Below are 20,951 nucleotides of genomic sequence, written 5' to 3'. Positions count from 1 at the left end.
AACAAGCACCTGAGAATGAATTGAGTGACATTTAGATACCTAAAATAGCATTACAAGCACAAACTCCATCGTTTTAGCACAACAATGTGTCAGCCAAAGCACAAATGGGGGGCTGTGAACCCCATTTTCACAGAAAGCACCAATTTCCACGTTTACTTTGTCTGAAAAGAGATTTTGAAAGCTTTAAGTTTAAAATAAGTATCAGGTATTATTTAATAGTTGTTTTTATTCCAAGTCACATCTTTTGTACCTCACCAGGAGGCAGCATCATTTCTTTGCTCAGCTTTTGACTTTTTTGTTTTCCTCATGAACAGAAGAGTTCTGGCTCCTGAGTATTTCAGTGTTCATTGTAATGGAACCCAAGGACTTGGAGAAAGGGGACAGAGATAATCTCCTGACTTTCACTTCCAGCACTCTGTTCTCAGTGCAGATAAGATTTTGAATTACTTCAGGTTCAGCCAAGGTGTGATTTTTCAGTACTCTTCTCCTCCAGCCCCCAAGTGACTGCTTAATACGAACTTAATTTCCCCCAATTACAGTGCCTGTGTCAGGCAGTTTGTCACCAGTCATGTTTACAAACCTTATGTACATCTCTTCCCTCTCGATCTCCTTGTAGAAATTCTGAAAAACAACATAATTTGGTTACAAAGTCTTTGATTTCACACTTTGGAATGTACACAGAACAGGCTCCAAATTAAAAATTCATAATTGCATAACGTCAGCCTCCAAACTGCAAAATGAAATTTGCCTCCAGTGATGGAACACAAGTTATTTAACTCACAAATTCGAATGCTGGGATGTTTCATGTTGCAGTGTTTTAGGCCTTCTGTCTCATTGCAAAGGTTAAGAGTTTGCCAGAATAGCACTGCTAGAAATTTGCTGCTGGCATTTGCAAGTCACACATCATTAACCATTTTCAGCTGGAAGTTTTCTAATATACAAAAAACCTGTAATTTTTAAGCAACAGTTGTTCTATGGATTGAAAATTCTGAACTTAGTTGAGCAATACATCATCTGCTCTTGGATTCTAACAGTTTCCTTGGAAATCAAAAGTTAGATTAGTGTTATTTATCTGGTTGCATATGTCACACATTAGCATCCCTCTCCTCTGAGTGCCTCCAGCCTTGAGATAAACTAGTTAACAGTGCAAATATTGTGAATGCAAAATATGATAAACTGGGTGAAAGATTCAAGGCACTGCTGAATCTAATTTCAAGTTTGCCTCCAAAATATAAAATATATCTAAGAAAAAAAAACAACGAAGAAAGTCCTTCTTCACTGAATTAAATATATTTCAATGCTAAATTAAAGCAGTTTGAGGAGGCACCAGAAGAGCACACACCCAGTACTAAAAGAGGGATAAATCCAATACAGAAGTGATCCCTTCGAAGAGAACTGGAATGCAAGACAGAATCCCCATTTCACAGCAGAATGATGGGTTACTCCAGGGATATTTAAGTTCATGTAACTGCTTACTGGTTTTGGGTTCAATTCAGAAAACAAACTGCCAAGGCCACCACTGCCCCATGTCCACAAGGGCCACATCCAGAGGGCTTTAAAATCCTCTCAGGAATGGGGACTCCACCTCTGCTCTGGGCAGCTGTGCCAACGCTTTACAACTCTTTCCATGAGGAAATTTTCCCCAATATCCACCCTGAGCCTGCCCTGGCCCAGCCTGAGGCCGTTCCCTCTCTCCTGTCCCTGTTCCCTGGCAGCAGAGCCCGACCCCCCCGGCTGCCCCCTCCTGTCAGGGACTTGTGCAGAGCCACAAGGTCCCCCCGGAGCCTCCTTTGCTCCAGCCTGAGCCCCTTTCCTGTCAGCACTGGCTTAAGTGCAGATCAAACCCTCCAAGTTAAAGCACCATCAATACAGACAAACCTAATCCTAGGAAACCCTCAGCATCATTAAAGTCCCAATTAGGAGCTCTTTGAGACCCCACGTGGGAATTGTGCCGAGTTTCAGCCGTGGGTTAGATTTTTGCAAAGGCATGAACTTCACTTCAGGAACCTGGAGAATGATGAAAAGGCTGAGTAGGCCCTGGAGGGAAAATGGGAGTGTAAAATCAAGCTAAACTTTGAAATCATGACTACTGAAAGTAACAGAAAATTCCGCCCTGCGCCGCTTCCCAGCATTTCCTGGGAACTCCAGTGGCTCCAGCAGGCCTGTGCCTGGTGCCTCACAGTGATTGAACCTGACAGCAGCACATCACCCACAAAATTCATCATCTGCAAATGCCTGACAAACTCAGCTGCCAAAAACCAGCATCAGGAGCTGCTCTTGGGAGACACTTGGAGAAAACAAACCCAACCCCCAAGTGTTCTCAGGATCCCCCATGGGGATGGCAAGAATTCCTGGGAGGAGACTCTGAGTATCCAGATGAAGGGAAGGAGGAACAACTTCAAACTTCCTAAGGGAATTTTCCCAGTTTGACACAGAGAGCATGGTGACTGATTTGCTGCTCCCCATCCTGCCTGGAGAACTGGCAGGACTTTCCACCAGGGCTCTGCTCGCGAGGACGCCGTGACCTTTCTGCACTTGCTGCACCACCAGCCAGTGACAACCCTGCAAGTCCCTCCTCTCTGCCCACTTCCCAAACATTCTGATGCTTTCTAATGTGCACAGAAAGGAAAAACAAACTAAAAATAAGCGCCCAATTTCAAATTGGATGCCTCCATCTCCTCTCCTGCTCCAGTGGGCACTGTTTTGTTTACGGCTGATGTGATGGGGCGGCGTAAAGGCTGCGCTGCACGAGCTGAGGACTGCATTAGATGCAAAATCAAAAAAGCTACAAACTACATTATATGCAAAAAAAAACCAACCTTCAAACTATTTACTCAGCTCTTTCCTGAACAAAATCCATCATCCAGATCACATAAATGATAAACACTGGCTGTGCCCCATGTATTTAAACAAAATTAAAGCTTCGATGATGATCTGGGGAGGAAAGCTTGGAATCCTCAGTGGCAAACAGTGCTGATGGAAAACTCAAATTTAGTTCACGTTATTTTGGGGGTCTCTGAAAGTTATTCTTCATGGGTGCTGATTTTAGGCTTGTAAAATCTCATTCTCTGAATCTCCACCAAAAACATGATGTGGGTACAGTGGGGACAATTATTGCTTCCATCTGCAGCCCAAACAGACCAAGATTTGTGCATGGAGTGGACACTCCAGAATTTCTGGATCTAAGAGGATCCAGAAAGTTTTCCTCGTATCAATGAGGAAAACAAGCCAAGCTTTTCCTGCTGTAAATGAAATAGTAACTTCAATTCCTTCACAAAATTTGAATATGGGGGCTGAGCAGAGAGCAGAATACAGATGGGACTGCAAATCCATGGACATTTTGGGAGTAAATGGCAGAGAACTCCAACATTCCGTATGTCAAGTGTTTTTCTGCACAGAGTTGTTTATACATCAATTGTAAATGTCAATGAACAGGCCCTGTAACATTTCTCCTTAAATCTTCCTGTAGAAACAATTAAAGAAGGAATAACCCACTTTTTCAGAGATTTGCATTCACCAAAATAGGAAAAAAATGGGGAAAGCATTCCAAATTTCCCCAAGAATCCCAACAGACACTCTGGTCGAGTCAAACCCTCTGTTAAAGGTGCAGGATTCAGAGAGCAGTGGGGCTTTGGGTGATTTTCTGGGTGATTTTGTGGTGGTTTAGTGGTGGTTTTTTGGGTGATTTTATGGTGATTTTTTGAATTATTTTTTGAGTGATTTTGTAGTGATTTTGTGGTAGTGTTGTGGTGATTTTGTAGTGATTTTTGTGGTGATTTCATGCTGATTTTTGGCAATTTGGTGGCAATTTTGTAGTGATTCTTGGTGATTTTCTATTTTGTGATGGTTTTGTAGTGATTTTATGGCGATTTTGTGGCGATTTTGTAGTGATTTTGTGGCGATTTCGTGGTGATTTTGTGGTGACTTTGCAGTGATTTTGTGGCGATTTTGCAGTGATTTTGTGGTGACTTTGCAGTGATTTTGTGATGATTTTTAGTGATTTTGTGGCGATTTTGGGGTGATTTTGTGGTGATTTTGGGGTGATTTTGTGGTGACTTTGCAGTGATTTTGTGACAATTTTGTGGTGATTTTGTGGTGATTTCGGGGTGATTTTGTGGCGATTTTGCAGTGATTTTGTGACGATTTTGTAGTGATTTTGGGGTGACTTTGCAGTGATTTTCCTGCTCACCAGCACGTTGACGGTGCAGCTCATGCGGTTCTCCTTGTTCTCGTCGTGCATGATGGTCCTGTAGTCCAAGAGCCTCTCCATCAGACGCACCACCAGCTTCACAAACGTCTCCCCACTCTTAGCCAGGTATTTGTGCTTCCTGCAGTGCTCCAAGAGACTGAAAAACCAATTAAGTTCGCCTTGTTAATCACACACGGAGAAAAACCTTGACTCAGGTGCAGTTTTAAATATTGCGCATCGTTAACAGATTTTAATTATTTCTGGGCTACAAAGTTCATTGTAGTCTAATTGCTCTCTCTCCTGACTTCCCCGTGACATAAATTTTGCTGCTGATCAACACTTACATTTTGTCAAATAACACTTTGTACTGCTCATCTCCACGGCCTCCTTCCACTTCGTGATCCAGTTTGGTGATGATCTCGTTTTCGAACTATAATTAAACAAAGCAAGCGTAAATAATCAGCTGGCAAATATTTCACTTTATTACTGTAGCCTCAATGCCTCACAGATTGGTTGGGTACCTCGGTGAGACGTTTAGCCCCTGCTTTAAAGCTTGATTCACTTTTAGAGCTTGCAGCCTCTGGTTTTAGATTCTCCACGATGATCTCCGGCCCTACAAGGACTTCTTTGGTTACAGGAATCATTGGTTGTGTTGTTAAATGAAGTGTAAATATTTGCATTATGGAAAACTAAAGAAGGAGATTAATGACAGGAATGAGGGCAGGGAGAAAGGAGACACAGAATGTCCCCAGCAGCAGAACTAAATACAAAAATGCTGGAAGCTCTCTGAGAAAGGCAACACCTGAGGCTGGATAATCCTGCTGGATGCATCCCCCAGCATCCCTGACACCCCTTTTTAGCACACAGACATTGACTCCCAGTGGAACATAACTGAGAAAGCTGCTAATAAACCCTGCAGAAGGGAAGGGAGACGTTTCAAACAACTCCAGAATAATTTTATTTGGGCAATAATAAAATAACGCAAACTTAAGTGGGCATCAGAATATAAATTTAAAATGCAAACTCGGTAATTCCCTGGATTTTTAATGATTACAGAGGGCTTTAGCTGTTGCTGCTAGGAATGAATGTGAACTGTTAGTCGCCTGCTGCTCTGTAATGAATCAGTTAAGTCTCCTAATTCCTAATTCTTCATTAAATAAGCACAGACATCCACAGGATTAAAGACAGAGACCTCAGCAGGAGAGGCTGGGTGAGCTGGGAGCCTGTGGCAGGGGAATGGGAGCCCAGTGCTCAGAGTGGGAGTTCGGTGACAGAACAGTTGTCACCAGGTTTTTCCACTGTCACCTGCTTAAGCCAGCCCTAAGGACGCTGTGGAGAAGCAAAGGGCCCCTGCACAAGAACAAAGAGTACCAACATTCTGTAAATGTCAAGGGATGTACTTTGTATCTGCAGGTGATATTAACAGCACATAATGTACCCATGGAGAAAGAATGAATTGTCTGAATCATAAAATATTCCGGGTTGGAAGGGACCCACAGGATCATCCATTCTAGCCCCTGGCCCTGCACAGACACCCCAACAACCCCACCCTGGGCATCCCTGGCAGCGCTGTCCCAACACTCCTGGAGCTCTGGCAGCCTCGGGGCCGTGCCCATTCCCTGGGGAGCCTGGGCAGTGCCCAGCACCCTCTGGGGGAAGAACCTTTCCCTGATATCCAACCTAAACCTCCTCTGACACAGCTCCAGCTGTTCCCTCAGGTCCTGTCCCTGCTCACAGTGAACACAATGAATCCATTATTAAAATAATGACAGGAAAATGAGAAAAGGCAGGATAATGCAACCCACCCCGTCCCAGAAGCAAACACATTCCCACAGTACGAGAGCGTTGAGTAGAACACAGAAACAACACAATGGTGAAACAGGGAAGTCACAAAAATCCTGTTCCCTAAGGAGCCCAGAAAGAAACTGACTTTCTAACCCAATGTGAGAAATGACACTTGACTTCTTGACTCACTGCCAGCCCCAGCCCTATAGGTGATGTAATTTTTAGGAAGAGATCACTCAGACAGACAAGAGCAATTGCATTTGTCATGCAGGATCTCAAGGATCTTCCCACTATCAGTTTCACTTAAATCTCTGTAAATCCACGCTTTGTTGGGCCATTTCCCTAATGGCCTCTTGGGCTGCACAGAGCCAGACTTGTGGCATTTTGGGGGTTTTCAGGATTGTTAACAGTATCTTTGCTCTTCAGTCATCCCCTGTATTTCTCTCGGAGTCGCTGTGATGCAGATCATGGCAGCCAGATGAATAAATGTTATTTAATATCAGTTAAAATTCCTTCTGTGGTCTTTCCACGGAGGAAGGTTTTATCAACGCCAGCTGAGGTTTATGGAGCTTTGGAGGTTTATCATTTCCCATGATGGGAGTGGGAATGTGACAAGCCAATGGCTCTGGGACACTGCACCTGGCATCTGTTGATAAACTCGAGTTTTCCTTTTCTCTTTTTCTTCCCCTAATGCATTCTTTTTTTTTTTAAATGCATTACATTTAATTTAATGCATAAATAGGCCTGCAATTATTGTGATGGGATTTAGTCTCAAATGAAGAAGTGCCAAATCTCCAGTGCTTCCATTAGAGCCAGTGGCACTCGCTGAGGCTCTTCTGGAGGCTTGGGGGAGTATCTGCACCATCAGTGAGCCAGATTCACATCCTCCTGCTGACACTGAAAGCTTGAGGGGTGATACCAGGAAGATTACAGGACATTATTATCCACTTTTCCTTGCACTGTCATCCAGTGCTTCCTCTGTCTGTGACAATCTCTCACCTGGAGCAAATAAATCAGGGTGAGCCATCGCACGTCAACTCAACTAATCATTTTTGGGCCTGGGTCTTCCTCAACGAAGGCTGTATTTGGAGCACTGGCTGACAAGTTAATCTTGATGCAGATGAGGAGGACTTCCAGCCCTCCAAGCTGCTATAAATTCATTTTAATGTGGGCTAATAATAATTTGCCATGTGCAATTCATGTGACAGATCCCACCACCAGAAATTAGTCCTGATGCAGAAATGGCACATGAGTACTGCAAAACGTTGCTCAAAGGTTTTTATGAAAGTTGGTGGTTACTCCCAACAGTTTCATCTGTTCCCTTTTCTATTTTTCCACAGCATTCCAGCTGTGAAACGGATCTGGAGCCATTTAAAATGATGGGATCATTTTGGAGACCACTGCATTACCTTTCTCCCTTGCTCTCCAGATGCAGTGAAGGAGGAATACTGATATTCTCCAAAAGGCCAGAAACCAAGAAAAATGTACAGACTTACATTTCAACTGGAGGGAATTAAAAAATATTACTGATTGAAACCAATCCTTTGTGGGGGATTAGTTATTTGAATTTGCACGTTCAGTGCGATCACAGGAACTGGGAGTCATTTACTTGTGTCCTGCCTGCAAATCCACAGCACGGGGAAAGGGAGCTTAACCCAGGGCTCAAAAGCAGCAAAAAGACTTAATAAGGAATTACAGGTTCTAAAAGTCAAGAGAGATTCAGAAAAACGAGGGGAAACTTCTCACTGAAGGGAATTAAATCCATCTGAAATTCATCAATAACCAGCATGTGAAAATCAAAATGCTGCTGTGGCTGTCTCAGTGATACTGAGATTTACAGCTGTAAATGGGTTCAACTCCAAACAAGCAGAACGTGGTATCAGCAGTGACACAGGTCCAGAGAAAGTGAGTTAAAATTGATGCAAAGAAAAAGGAGTGCTGGTAGGAAACGAGGAATGGAGCCACCGCTGGGAGGAACAGGCACCAGCAGCAGGAGCTTTCCATGCTCCAAATTCCACATTCCAGCTGCAGGGTTGTTTCACCTTGAGCTTTCCCTCCTGCTGTCACCACGGGATCCATCCCACTCACCTGACCAGGCCCTGAACAATCAAACCAATTCTCTTTCATCGCTTCCCTGGCTGTGAAAAATTCCCTTTGATTCAGAGGCTCCGCTACTGAAACAGGCCAAGGGAGAAGCTGAGTGGAGAAGGAGGCGTTTCCTTCTACAGGGAAGCTTCAGTCCCACACTGTTTTTAGGATGGGATTCCTGCTTTGAGGTGCAGGCTACCTTGAAGTCTTATAAAGGCTTCAAAGCACCTTCAGAGGGACAGGGCAAAAACGGGCAACTCCAGCTTTTAATTCAGTCAGCCTTAATACAGTTCTGTAAAAACAAGGGGAATTGATCTTGTTTTGTCTCTAAATACACTGGGAGAAGAAAAAAAAACCCCTTCTGTCTGTCCCTGGTTTTACCAGGCAAACCCAAACCTCAGGGAAAGCTGCCTGTTTATCACACAAACCATCACAGCATCGGAGGCCTGCAAAAAACTGCAGTTCCTCCCCCACAAATCATGAGGTTGATACATCTGCTGGAGAAGTGGAGCCAATCTAAACCCTCGTTGATGTGACTAATAAGGTTAGATAATTGGATTTCTGGCAGATTAGTTTAACAGCAGCCAACCATTCCATTTGGAAGTTCTCTCTGGAAGCAGTGCTGGACAAGGATAATTGGTACTTGCATATAAAGGATATAAAGCAGCACATTACATCGACCCATTAAGCATCAAAGCTTGCCTAGGTACTGATAATATTAAAAAAAACCAACCCAAATTATATCTATTTCTATCACTTCAACACAAAAAAGACAAAAAAAAGAGCAAGGAATCTACAGACCAGGCAGCCCCACTTCAGTTCCTGAGGAAACCACAGAGCAGGACCTCACAGAAGCTTTTTCCAGGTACACAAAGGGCAAGAAGGTGACTGGGAAAAGCCAATTTAGCAAGCTGAACATGAAAAAAAGTGTCCCCCTTCAATGGAGCCTAAATGTGTCCTAGATTGCACCAGCAAGAGCACGGCCAGAGGAGCAACAAGACTACTGCACTTGTTGAACCACAGCTGGAATTCCGTGTCTGGCTCTGATTCACTGGCTTAGGGAGACCTTGACAAGCTGGAGATGGTCTAAAGGAGGGCCACCAACATGGGCAGAGTGCTGCAGAACCTGGCCCCAGGAATGGTTGAAGGATTTGGGTTTGTTCAGCCCAGAGAAAATCCAGCTCAAACATTTCAAAGCCTAAAAGGTGCTCAGAAAGGAGATGGAAGCAGAAACAGGCACGAGCTGATCCAAGGAAATTCCATCAGGATATAAAAATCAGAAAGTTTTAATCATAGAATCCTGGAATGGCTGGGGTCAGAAGGGACCTTATTTCATTCCAAACCCTCTACCACAGGCAGGGACACATTCCAAAGGCCAGGATTTACACTGGAATAGCTCACCCAGAGAAGAGCTCAAACAACCCTCACTGGAGATATTCCAAACCGAGCTTCACGTGGTCCCAGATAACCCAACCTAAGGCCCAGGTTACTTCCAGGGGTCCCAGCCTAGATTTTCCTTCAACCCTCTGCTTTTCCCAAGCCTGTGATCTTCATTCCCCAAAGGCCAACCTGAGATACTCAGCAAACTCAGAGCTGCACGATCAATGGACAGATCGATTATTCCTTGTCACATGTGGCTGTTCACTCCAAACCCGTGGAAAAGAGGATTGTTACCTCTGCACTTGTCCTGTCAATGCCACATCCATAATGAAGCTACACTGCCACAGGAAATACGATGTTAAATACAACCCCAGACATTTTTGACTTGAGGATGAGGCATTTCTCCTCTCAAACAGCAAAAAAATCCCTAAGTGAAATATTTAAGACATTCATTTATTAAAATCACCCAACTATTCCACACAAAGCTGGTTTCCTTCTGTCAGGAAAATTGAGGGCCATAAATTTAGCTATAAAGTTACCCTCGGATTTTTCACGATCTATATAATTGTACAAATAAAAAATGACAAGCAACAAAAGAGAGCATCTGACAGGAAACTGTTTAAATGGCATCCCAGCGAGCATTTCAATCTTTACAGTAGCACTGGAGTCAAACATAAGAACGAATGATTATGCAGTAATTGGATGAAGCCAAAATACAGTTCACAACCTCTCCACACACCATCCAGCACAAAACAAATCAAAGCAATAAAGCTGATGCCATTTCCCTTGCTTAAGTCTCCCCACGCAGATTTTCATTTACTCTGCCTACAGATTTATTAAGAGTTGGTTCTCAATAGCAGTTCACAAGAAAAGTATGGAAAAGGATGAGGTTTTTCATCCAAGAAAGAAAACTGCCAATATAAAGGGAAAAAAAGCAAACAACACATGTCAAACTTTATTGCAAAATTCACAAGGTCATATCCTGAACTGACGGAAATCTCACAGTGGGAAGGAGCTCCACTGGCTTAGCCCAAACCCTACCTGGCCTAACTAGTCTTAAACTGAATCCATAAGCAAAGTTTCAAGGGAAGCAATGTCAAATGAATGATGTCAGGAAACCATTTCACTCCACTTGTCTTTCAAAAGTTGAAGCTATCAGGAGAAGATGGTGTGTGTGTGTATTCAAGGGCTCCCCTCAGCACATTGCAATAAAATAGAATAAAAATGCTCCATTACTACTGGAGATTCTGCAGTATCTGTAGAGCAAGAAGTAGTACTGACAGTGCTGGATTGCTTTTTCCCCTCTTCAAAATCCATAAAAAGGTAGGGAAAATCAAAATTACATGATAGTAGAGATGATAAATCCTTACAGGTTATACTTTTGCCTTTTATCAGGCTTCCTTTATGTCCAATTTATCTCAGGAGCAAGCTCCTTGTGTGAGTCACAGTGACAATTTAAGACATCTGTCTTTGCTCCTGTGCCATAACCAAAGGTTTCATTTACTACATGCAAATCTCTCCTTCCATAAGCATTTCAAACCAACAGATGAGAACTCCACAGCCCCTCAGGAGTTATAGGAAATAAGCAAATCCATAATTATATTATTCCTTAGAAAAATGAGAAATAACAAAACTCCTTATGTTTTGTCAAAGAACAGCTAAATCTTCCTCACTTTAAACTTTAAATGTCTGCAGCTCTCTTCTTACCCTCTGGAAGCTTCTGGTGGAGTGGAATTCACACTGCATCATATCGAAGAAGATTGGGATCGTGGCTTTCCGCAGCTCCGTCTCCGGGATCAGCGTCATTTCCAGGATAGGCCCCACCATTTCTGGGATGAACTTGATTTTATGCTGACCTTTAGGAGAAAAGACACATTTCAGAGTTAACAAACAGCCCCTGGCTTTGGTAGAAGATGTAAAAGCTGTATTAATAAATCCTCGTGGAGCATAACAAAGCATGTTTTAATATCTGGCTCTACTGAAACACTTCTATTTATTTGTCTTGTTTATTTGATGATGATGATGAACACCCTCATCATCACTACAATGATTATTAATTCCACAGGAGGGGAGGTAGTGTATAAACCCAAATCAAGAGGAGTTGTTGAATCAGTCGTCAAGCTGGGACTCGCCACATTTCCCACTACGGATTTTCACACTCCAATTTCCAGGTTTTATTTTAAAGCACAATGTGTGGCTGGCAGAGAGGGAGGCTGAAAGGCACATCGCTTGTATTAACTTATTTAGACTCCTGTGTGAACAAAATGTTCTCGGTGTCAGTCTATCAAAGTGTCACCATGAGTGCAGCCTAACAGAGCCTCGAGACATGAAAGCACAGCTCAGCCAGCCCACAACATGTCTCCTTTCCTCGGAGCTGAGCTGCCTGTAAAACTCCATTTCACTTTAGCTTCCCAACAAGAAGCTGCTCCTCCCCCCTCTCCGGGCTCTGCTCCGCACAGGGAAGAGAAATTAAAGCTTAGCAGGAGCGTGGCACTTAATAAATATTGGACTAGGAAAAAAGAGCAGCTTACTGTTTATATTACTGGCTAAATGGGTGCAGAGTGTATGTGCTGCAAATTATCTGGTGAGCAAGTCCATGGAAAAATCATCAGGATGCTTTGGGATGAAATAGACTTTAAGAGTATCCCATCCCATCCTCTGCCATGGGCAGGGACACCTTCCACTAGCCCAGGGTGCTCCAAGCCCTGTCCAACCTGGCCTTGGGCACTGCCAGGGATCCAGGGGCAGCCCCAGCTGCTCTGGGCACCCTGTGCTGGTGTTTTATCACCTCATTGTACAACGGTGCTGGAGCAGCACAGCCCTGAGAGTTCCAGATAGAAGTTTATGAAACACAAATCCATTTCTCCAATCAGCAACAGGCCAGGATCCACTGGGACCTCAGGACAGAACTGGAGATATTCCTCACAAATGCCCTGTTAGGGATGTTTACAGCCAGGTTCAAACACTGTTTCTATACCCAGTACTGTGCTTCAGACCAGATTCTTTGGAGTCCAGCTAATTTAGGGAGCCCTCAGTTTCCTCCATTCCCCAAACTCTTGTTTCCCACTGTGGTTAGCAGTGGTACAGGACAGAAACAGATTTCAACTCATTTTTATTCCACTGCACTACACCACTGTGACAGTAACCAGTGAAGTCTTTAATTGGTAGTTTCACTTTTGACCAGAACTAACATAAATCTCAACAAATGTAATCAAGAAAAATCCTTTACCACCAAAACATGCTCCTTTTTTTAGCGGATATAATTTAAGTTCCTTGATTTGGCAAACTCCTGAATCCTATTAGCATTAGCAATCGGATCAGGGCAAATTAATACTCAACGAAAACGGTGACTTTGGGTGCTGCTGCAGGGCTGGGTGCTGCTCAGGAATATCAAGTGAGAGGCCTAAAGCTTCCCTCAGTCTCTCCTACAAGGATTATTACACTGGGCCTCTCAGGTGACAGATTTCTTGTGTTATGCCTGAAGAGTGCCAGAGTCAATATTGCAGAAAACAAATAACGGTGACAAAAGTTGTTCGTCACGCGCTGATTGAACGCCGCAAGTTCTCACTGGGTAATGGTGGGTTTTTCCACTGCCTCAAGCACAGGAATTCCCTCAGAAGAGGATCATCTTTTGAACTTGAGATGTGAAAAATCCACAGAATCTTTGATTTGATGATGATCTGTTTGCTGCTCTCTGGGGGAAGCCCATGAAGTGGGAGCCCTGGGTGACGTCCATCCCACGCGCATCGGGGCTGACGGTGCACACGCACGGGTTTGCTGGGACAACGTGAGCCTGGGAGATGTTGTGCCACTAAAGAAAGCATGGGAGCAAAGCAGGAAGGGAAACAACCCTCCCCTGGCCCCCCAGGGCATCCATCCCCCTGTCTGATAAACAACCCAGCAAGAAATTCACCTTTCTCCTCTCCGCAGGAGTGTGGGAACTCCCACGCAGAGACTCCAAATGTGACAAGTCTGGAAGAAAATTGAGGAGTCTCTTCTGAAAATCAACTTGTGCAGCTGCTTTAAGAACCACCACATGCCAAAAAAAAGCCGCCTTTGAACATGCAAAAACTTCCCCTTGCATTGTCTTGTGCCTGGCCCTGGGATGTGCTCACACAGTAGGAAGGGACCTCATCACAAACCAAAGCCAAGGTGCTCTCCTTGCCAGGTAACGTGTGATCCTCCTTTCCCAGCCTCTTCCCATTTCAATTTGGGCCACAAAAACCTCTGAGTAATTTGCCAGCAGCCTTCCCTGTCCCCTGGGCTGGCTGGGAACACGCCTGACTAATCCAGAGAGGGTGATGTGTGATGACTTTTATTTATGTAACGCCCAAAGTTCAGGGCTATTTTTAACCCTGGCCTTCCCTCCAACGACATCAACGGCCCTGTCAGGACACCTTTGGTGACGTCAAGCCCTGGGAGGGACGGTGGCAGCTCGCTGGAGGACACCAGCAACCATTCCCCTTCACCTTGAGGAATTTCTCTTCTCCATCTCCCCCCAGCTGGTTCAGACGTCACCAATAAAGGCGCTGCTCTCCGAGCTGCCTTTCCCTGGCCACCTTTCCCAGCAGGATGTCATTTGAAATGTCACTGCAATTCCTCTAGCACGGAACTGTGGGAGCCATTAACCACTGCACCCCTGTGCACACGACCTCGTGTCACACTCTTGGGTTCTGTTTGCTAAATTGCATCACAAAACGCTTTATAAGGCGTGGTTTTTGAATTCCTGCTTTTCCCAGACAGACCACGGCCTGTTTGATGCTTTTTTGATGCTTAATGTCTCAGCAAGGTTTAAATAGCCCCAGTTTCAACAAAACAGTGACTCAAAATAACACATTTTAAAGTTCAGGTTGTGGTATGGAAGGAAAAAAGCCTCTGAAGTGCTGTTCTGCACTATAAATGTTCTTTTATTTTTTTTTCCTACTCATAAAAATAGGAAGGGGTGACTGTTGAGGCCCCCCCTGCATCAGAAACAGGCAGACAAGTAAAAACTTTCAGAATTCTTATTTTACTATTTCATTTCAGAAAAAGAATTATACTTTTAAATGTGCATCATAGCTGGAGGACTGCCTTGTTCCCAGCTGGGGAGTTTTAACTCAGCAGGCATCGTGTGCTAATCACGCTATTTAGAAACAAAACCCGATGAGAGAAAATATTCATTTTTGAGGCTTTTCTATACCCTTTATTCCATAAATCGAAAGTCAGGGTGGTTTGGTTTCACCACATCTCATGCACAATGGCATAGACATAAAAATCCCATGCTCAAACATATTCCACAATTCCACCCTTTACTTTCTGACTTGGTTTCTGAACATACACATGAATAATTTGATCAATGCAGTGCAACTTCCAAGATAAAAGTGTCAGGCATCCCCCAATCGATTCCTGTGCAGTGGGAAGTTGGAATTCCTTCTTAATTGATGCTGTGACATGGATGAGATTGGTGAGGAGCCAGAAGTTAAACGGGATCCATGAGTTGAACATGATCCACGAGTTAAACATGGACTCTCTGTGTGACAAAGAAGATGAGGAAAAGCAAGGTGCTGCTCAGGAGAACCACAAAGGCTGCCTTGCACTGGGGTCCTGCCTCACATTTACCTTTCTCTCCCAGCTTTTCTTGGGAAGAGCAGCAATTTCCCGACTCCCTCCACATGAGAGACTTTGGCATTAATGATCCCATTAATGGATCTTAGAGAATCACAGACATTAGAGCTTGAGGAGGTCACAGAGGCATCTACCTGGATAATCTCCATTTATAAAAAATCCATTAAAAATAAAAGGCTTTCATGACAGCACAGAAAGAAATATTGAAGAAAACACTACCCCTTGTGCCAATCGATTCCCAAAACTCCAGGGGAAATTATTATCCTTGTTAATGGTGAGAAACTGAACCCCAGAGCAACTCAATAACCTGTAAAGAGCAGGCAGTGGCAGCAGCAGAAGTGAAAGGCACAATGCACTCCACAAAGGCCAGCCTGGATAAAACAACCTCAGTTAAGAACAGCTGGATGGAAAAGTCTACATCAAACTTTCTACTTTCAGTCCAGTAAATTCTGGGAAAAGTTTAAAAATCCGTAAGAATCCAAAGAGGCCAGAAACATTAGTGAGGAGAAAAGGCGGCTGAGGGAGCTGGGAAAGAGGCTCAGCCTGGAGCAAAGGAGGCTCAGGGGGGACCTGGTGGCTCTGCACAAGTCCCTGACAGGAGGGGGCAGCCGGGGGGGTCGGGCTCTGCTGCCAGGGAACAGGGACAGGAGGAGAGGGAACGGCCTCAGGCTGGGACAGGGCAGGCTCAGGGGGGATATTGGGAAAATTTATTCTGCAAAAGGATTTTCAGCCACTGGAAGGGGCTGCCCAGAGCAGTGGTGGAGTCCCCATTCCTGGAGGGATTTAAAATCCATGTGGATGTGGCACTTGGGGACATGGGGCAGAGGTGGCCTTGGCAGTGCTGGCTTGAACTCAACCTTTTCCAACCTTAAGAATTCCATGACTCCATGACAGTGGGCCTGGAAGAGGGAAGGATTTGGCTAATTACTCACCCAGAGGCTGCCAGCATCCCACGCTGGGTGATGCAGCAGCAGGCACGACACTGATTTTATTACCTGCCTGTCAAGTCACATCTCAGTCGTGCACTAAGCTCTAATCTGTTCTCCAGACACTTAATTCACCAAAGATGCTTCTAATAAAAAGTGAACTCAGCTGCTCTCCAAAGCCTTTTCTCATCATTCCAGCAGATAGGATGCAAATTCTGTGCTATCAAATACTTATGAACCCTTGGCACTCCCTTCTCTTCGAGATGCCGGGGTTTTTTCAACTCTCAGCAACAACAGCTCAGCCAGAGATAGAAGCGAAGTGGCAAACGCATTTATTTCTGATCATTTAAGGAAGTTTTGATAAAACTCAGAAGAGCTGAAGTGTCTGTGCTGTTAAGCTCAGGAAAGTGAAATCTGGCAGACAAGTACACTCAGGTCACAGTAAATACTCAGTTTCTCGTGAAATTCAATCCCTGTACAGCCCAATTATACCCAGAGAGCAGCCCAGGCTGGAGATAGGCAGAGATGCCTCATTTACCTGCGAGCTCCAGGGAGCTCCAACTTCCCAGTCTCTACTGAGTCACTGATGCAGGCAGACAAGACTGAAAAGCAGAGTTGAAGCAGAATTTCCAGGCTGAGGTACTGAGAACCACGGACACATCCATTTTGCTACAGTCAGTCCCAGGCACTGCATCCACGAGTGAGTGAACAGAAATGTGTGTGTATATAGATATTTTTAAGGGGAAAAAGCCCCCCACTGACGAGGTATCACCATAACAACAGCTTTGTGTTTATCAAGAGGCTGAAACCCACAAAAACCACAAGACATATAAATATTAACAAGAGTGATGTGACTTCCCAGATGGTGAATTAAGTATGCAGAGGTGGCTTGGTTTCTTCAATCACCTGGTTTTTAAAAGCTTTCTGCAGGCCTACTTTTGTTTCAAGAGAGAGCAAGTCCATTATAGAGAGTCATGGCATGCTTTGGGTTGGAAGGGACATCAAAGACCATCTCATTCCATGGGCAGGGACACCTTCCATAGACCAGGCTGCTCCAAGTCCCATCCAAGCTGGCACTGAATTTTTCCAGGAATATCCCTCTAACTCATTTTATGGTAACACTGAAGGCAACCCGTGCTCAGGATACTTACCCAGGTTGTACCACATGTCCCTGATCTCAAACCCAATCTGCCTTCTCATGTCCCCGTACCTTAAAAAGGAAAACAAAACCAGCATTAAAACAAAACAAATCTAAGACCTACGAGCAGCCAAATCTCATTTCAAAATCAGATTCACAGCACCCAAAAAGAGAAGAAATTCCAGAACAAGCTCTCAAATCAGTCCCACCCTACTAAGATTACTTGGCTCACCCTCACCAGCTCAGCAATGCATCTGTAAACATCAAAATTTGGAGAAAAAGGGTTTCCAGCCTCAACAATTCCAACAATCCATGGTCCCAGGCAGGGGTGGGAGCCCGTTCACCACCAACCCTGCCCCAAAGCTGGTGGCACCAACACCTCCCATCTCCCATCAGGGTCAGTTTTGCATTCCCCTCCCTCTCCACGTGAACACCAGGAAGCTTTAATGAGTGGAAATCATCCTAATGCCTTCATTAACGATGGGATGAGAACCATAACGAGCTCCAAGGATGCATTTGCTACATGGAATATTTGCAAGTTAAAGATCATTACTTAAATAACACGATGAGCAAAACTGTAATATCTGGCAACTTGTGGGATTTCTGGGGGATAATAGTGAGACACCCTGTCATTAATATGGATTAAAGAGAATCTTCTGCATCATTAAGAATCTGTTATTATCTAATGCTTAAATGCAATGTTTAGCAAAACCTACAAATTACAATAATTAAATTTTAATTATTAAATATTTGATGTTTTAATTGAAATATACATTTAAAAAGATGGGTGAGTGTGATATGGAATTAACTGATTAATTATATCCCTTTCGACACAGAAGTGCCTTCACACAGCAATGAAAGTGCCTCCAGACCATGCACTTATTGCACCTTGAAGAATTTATTGTCTTGATTCCTGTCTCCAAAACATGATTAAACTGAAAATAACAATTTGCAAATTCATTATAAACAAAGATTTACAATTTAGCAAACTTTATTAAGCAACCACTTCAAATGACTTAATCTATTTACTTCTATTAGCAGTGAGAAATGCCTGTTGATTCCTGGAATTCCTTCAGCGAGATAAACTGCTCTGTTTAATATAAAAATCACTCCAAGAAAATTTGTGCCCATGGTTCCCATTCTGACAAATAGGAATTATCAGCCCACAAATGTATTTCACAGCAATTTCCAGCCCAATTACAGCTCAGCTGTTGGCTCTTTGTTCAGGTCAGGAGTTTGATTCCAACTGAAATGCTCACAAAGGTGCTCACTAACACTGGGCAGAGAGGGCAAAGGGATTCTAAATTTAATTAAATAAAATTTACCTGCAACACCATCTCAATTTCCTTAAATAAAATGTATCTGGCTCTGCAATATCAGCTCAATTTCCTTAAAAAACCTTTATCTATAATGTTAGTTCTGGTATTTATAGCACAAGCCCCAAACCCTGAGCTCTGCTTGACACCACTTTTCCTCTGAACTGGTAAATATTCCTGTTTTATCAAGGAAGCCCCACGAGCCACAGGCAGAGCAGATCCTACAGTGCTTTAAAATTCTCTTTCAAGGCTCAGGTAGAGCACAGCTTCCAAAGGAAACACCTCAAAACTCAGGAGGGAGTGGTGGAGTTTGCAGGGCAAAACTTGGCTCCCAAAAAAAGGGATGGGATGTGGAGCCCTTCCTGAATTTTCTGGTCAAACCCTAAAAGCCACACAAGCAAAAAGCCCTTAAAATCAAGTCACTGCAGCAGTGATGAACTGTCCCCATTCTCCCTGGGATTTCTCCTATCATAATAATAGGCAGAAAGGCCTGAATTGGGAAGGTGAAGGGACACAAAATACATTTGCTCTCTCTGTATAGACATATTTTATTTATTGTACACACCAGGAGCTTGAGCTGTGCTTGTTCAAGGAATCACAGCTTGGAAATTCCCCATTTTTGCCACCTCACTGGCTGTGGGAACATCCTGCTTTTGTAGCTACTCTTCCCAAATATCATGCCACAGAAAAAGAATCCACACACTCTAAAATCACAAAGCTGGCTCTTTTCAGAGCTTGGTGTTTAGCTAAGTCATAATAAGGTCATTACTATGGAACACCAATAAAAAGCAGGAGAAATATCAACAGGACAAGGGGAAAATGGCCTCAAGCTGTGCCAGGGGAGATTGAATTGGAGAGTAGAGAAAATTTCCTCACTCAGAGGGTGGTCAGGCACTGGAACTGGTTGTTCAGGTGGAGTCCCCATCCCTGGAGGGATTTAAAAGCTGTAAGGATGTGGCACTTGGCACCATGGGGCAGTGGTGGCCTTGGTTGGACTCCATGATCTTTTCCACCCTTAATCACTCTATTTAAACAAAATCTTCATGTTCCACTCTTATTTCCAGGCTTTTTTCCCTCTTCTGACAGCTTTCCTTTGCTGTGGGATTCGGACCAGCAGCGGGGTGGTTGGAGGCAGGGAATGTAACCCCTTAGAACCAGGAATGCACACAGGGCTGCACTTATCCCAAGCCATCCTTCAGGGACAGCACAGTGCAAGTGGCTGGAGCGACCAAAACTCCCTCTAAAAGGCCACCAGGGATTAAACAAAAAAGAGCAGACGTAAAATGAGATTAAAAGAAGCACAAAGCTCAAGTGATTTTGAAATGCAGTTCTATAACATGTTAACACTTCCAAGAACCTTGACTTTCTGAACATCCTACAGCAGCAAACACTGTCTCCATCAGTAACGAAGGGGGAAATTCAGATCCTGATCCCAGGGCAGAAACACACACAACACTTCATTCATGTTTTTCAACCCAACCTTTCATTATCCCCTGATTGCATCTCAATTTGAATAGATTGAGCTAAGAAATTAACCTGAAATTATGGCAGTAGACCTCGAGTTCTTGGCCATGATTGAGATGACGAGCAGGACTTACTTGTTAAGGATTTTTGCTCTTTTAGCACTCGAAAAATTCTCCAGTTGTAAAGATTCTTGTGTGAGAAAAGCAACAGCCAGGTGGAAGTAGTTGTTCCAGAGCTGAAAGCCCCCAAAATGACAAGAAGAGATTCCATTAATTCTCTGCAATGTTTCTCTACACACCTACAAAACAACTTAGAAGTCTCTGAATTATGCACATAAATATTTAAAGGAGAAAAGAGCAGACACCACAGAGATGGTGTTTCTTGATAAATTCTTAATACATCTCCTCGTTGCCTTTATGCTTCCAACAAATGTTTCCCAGCTACAAATCCCAATTCTTTGTGTTCTGATGATTCAAGCAGAATCCCAACCCAAACCCCGCTGTGGTTCTGTGATTCCATGACAAGACACACAAGCCAGGAATGGATCACAACACCTGCTGAGCCTGGAATGGCTTCACTGGGATAACTGGGGTTCACACTGACAAATAAACCCACCAAAACTACGTGTTCAGGGCAGAAATTTATTACATTAATATCATTTATTCCATTAAAACGGGGAGTTTTTTCTTACCTGTAACTCAAAGTTGGCTTGATCAAGGAATTTTTTGTTTAGCATATCTGCATACTGATTAATTGCTCGCAGGAAGACTCTGAAAGATCAAGAGAAAATTACATAATTACACACTCTTCTGGGGTACCTTTGTATATTTGGCATCCCAATTAGACACAAAATCTGAGTCTGTCTGGAAAGTGAAATTTGAGGCTGTAACTTGAAAAGCAGGGTGATCTTACCACTGGTAAGTGTACAGAATTCTATGCAGATGTTCTCCAAATTAATCAAGTAAATTAGCATATGTAGAAACAGAGGGAATGTTTGGGATAAAATCACTTCTCTTTAAAGTATCTTTTCATAATCAAGAGATCATTAAAAATTCAGCTTA

General features: G+C 43.6%; 1 protein-coding gene across 1 annotated transcript in view; it reads right to left on the bottom strand.

Moving 5' to 3' along the window:
- The window catches only part of LOC121660292 (dedicator of cytokinesis protein 1), a 75,106-nt gene extending 54,422 nt beyond the window's left edge, over nucleotides 1-20,684 (bottom strand). The window contains exons 1-7 of the mRNA XM_042019569.1: nucleotides 20,582-20,684; nucleotides 20,025-20,125; nucleotides 17,124-17,182; nucleotides 11,150-11,298; nucleotides 4,534-4,619; nucleotides 4,190-4,346; nucleotides 581-621 (exon numbers count right to left, since the gene is read on the bottom strand). Coding sequence (XP_041875503.1) covers nucleotides 581-621; nucleotides 4,190-4,346; nucleotides 4,534-4,619; nucleotides 11,150-11,298; nucleotides 17,124-17,182; nucleotides 20,025-20,125; nucleotides 20,582-20,626 — 638 coding nt within the window. The 5' untranslated portion in view covers nucleotides 20,627-20,684. The remainder of the gene's footprint in view (nucleotides 1-580; nucleotides 622-4,189; nucleotides 4,347-4,533; nucleotides 4,620-11,149; nucleotides 11,299-17,123; nucleotides 17,183-20,024; nucleotides 20,126-20,581) is intronic.
- Nucleotides 20,685-20,951: the final 267 nt, after the last annotated feature.

This window comes from Corvus kubaryi, unplaced genomic scaffold, assembly GCF_017639235.1.
Source record: "Corvus kubaryi isolate FWS band 111438036 unplaced genomic scaffold, C.kubaryi_AGA036_p1.0 138, whole genome shotgun sequence".
Lineage (NCBI taxonomy): Eukaryota > Metazoa > Chordata > Aves > Passeriformes > Corvidae > Corvus > Corvus kubaryi.
Note: the sequence above shows the minus strand (reverse complement) of the source record. Positions and strands in the feature narration are given on the sequence as shown.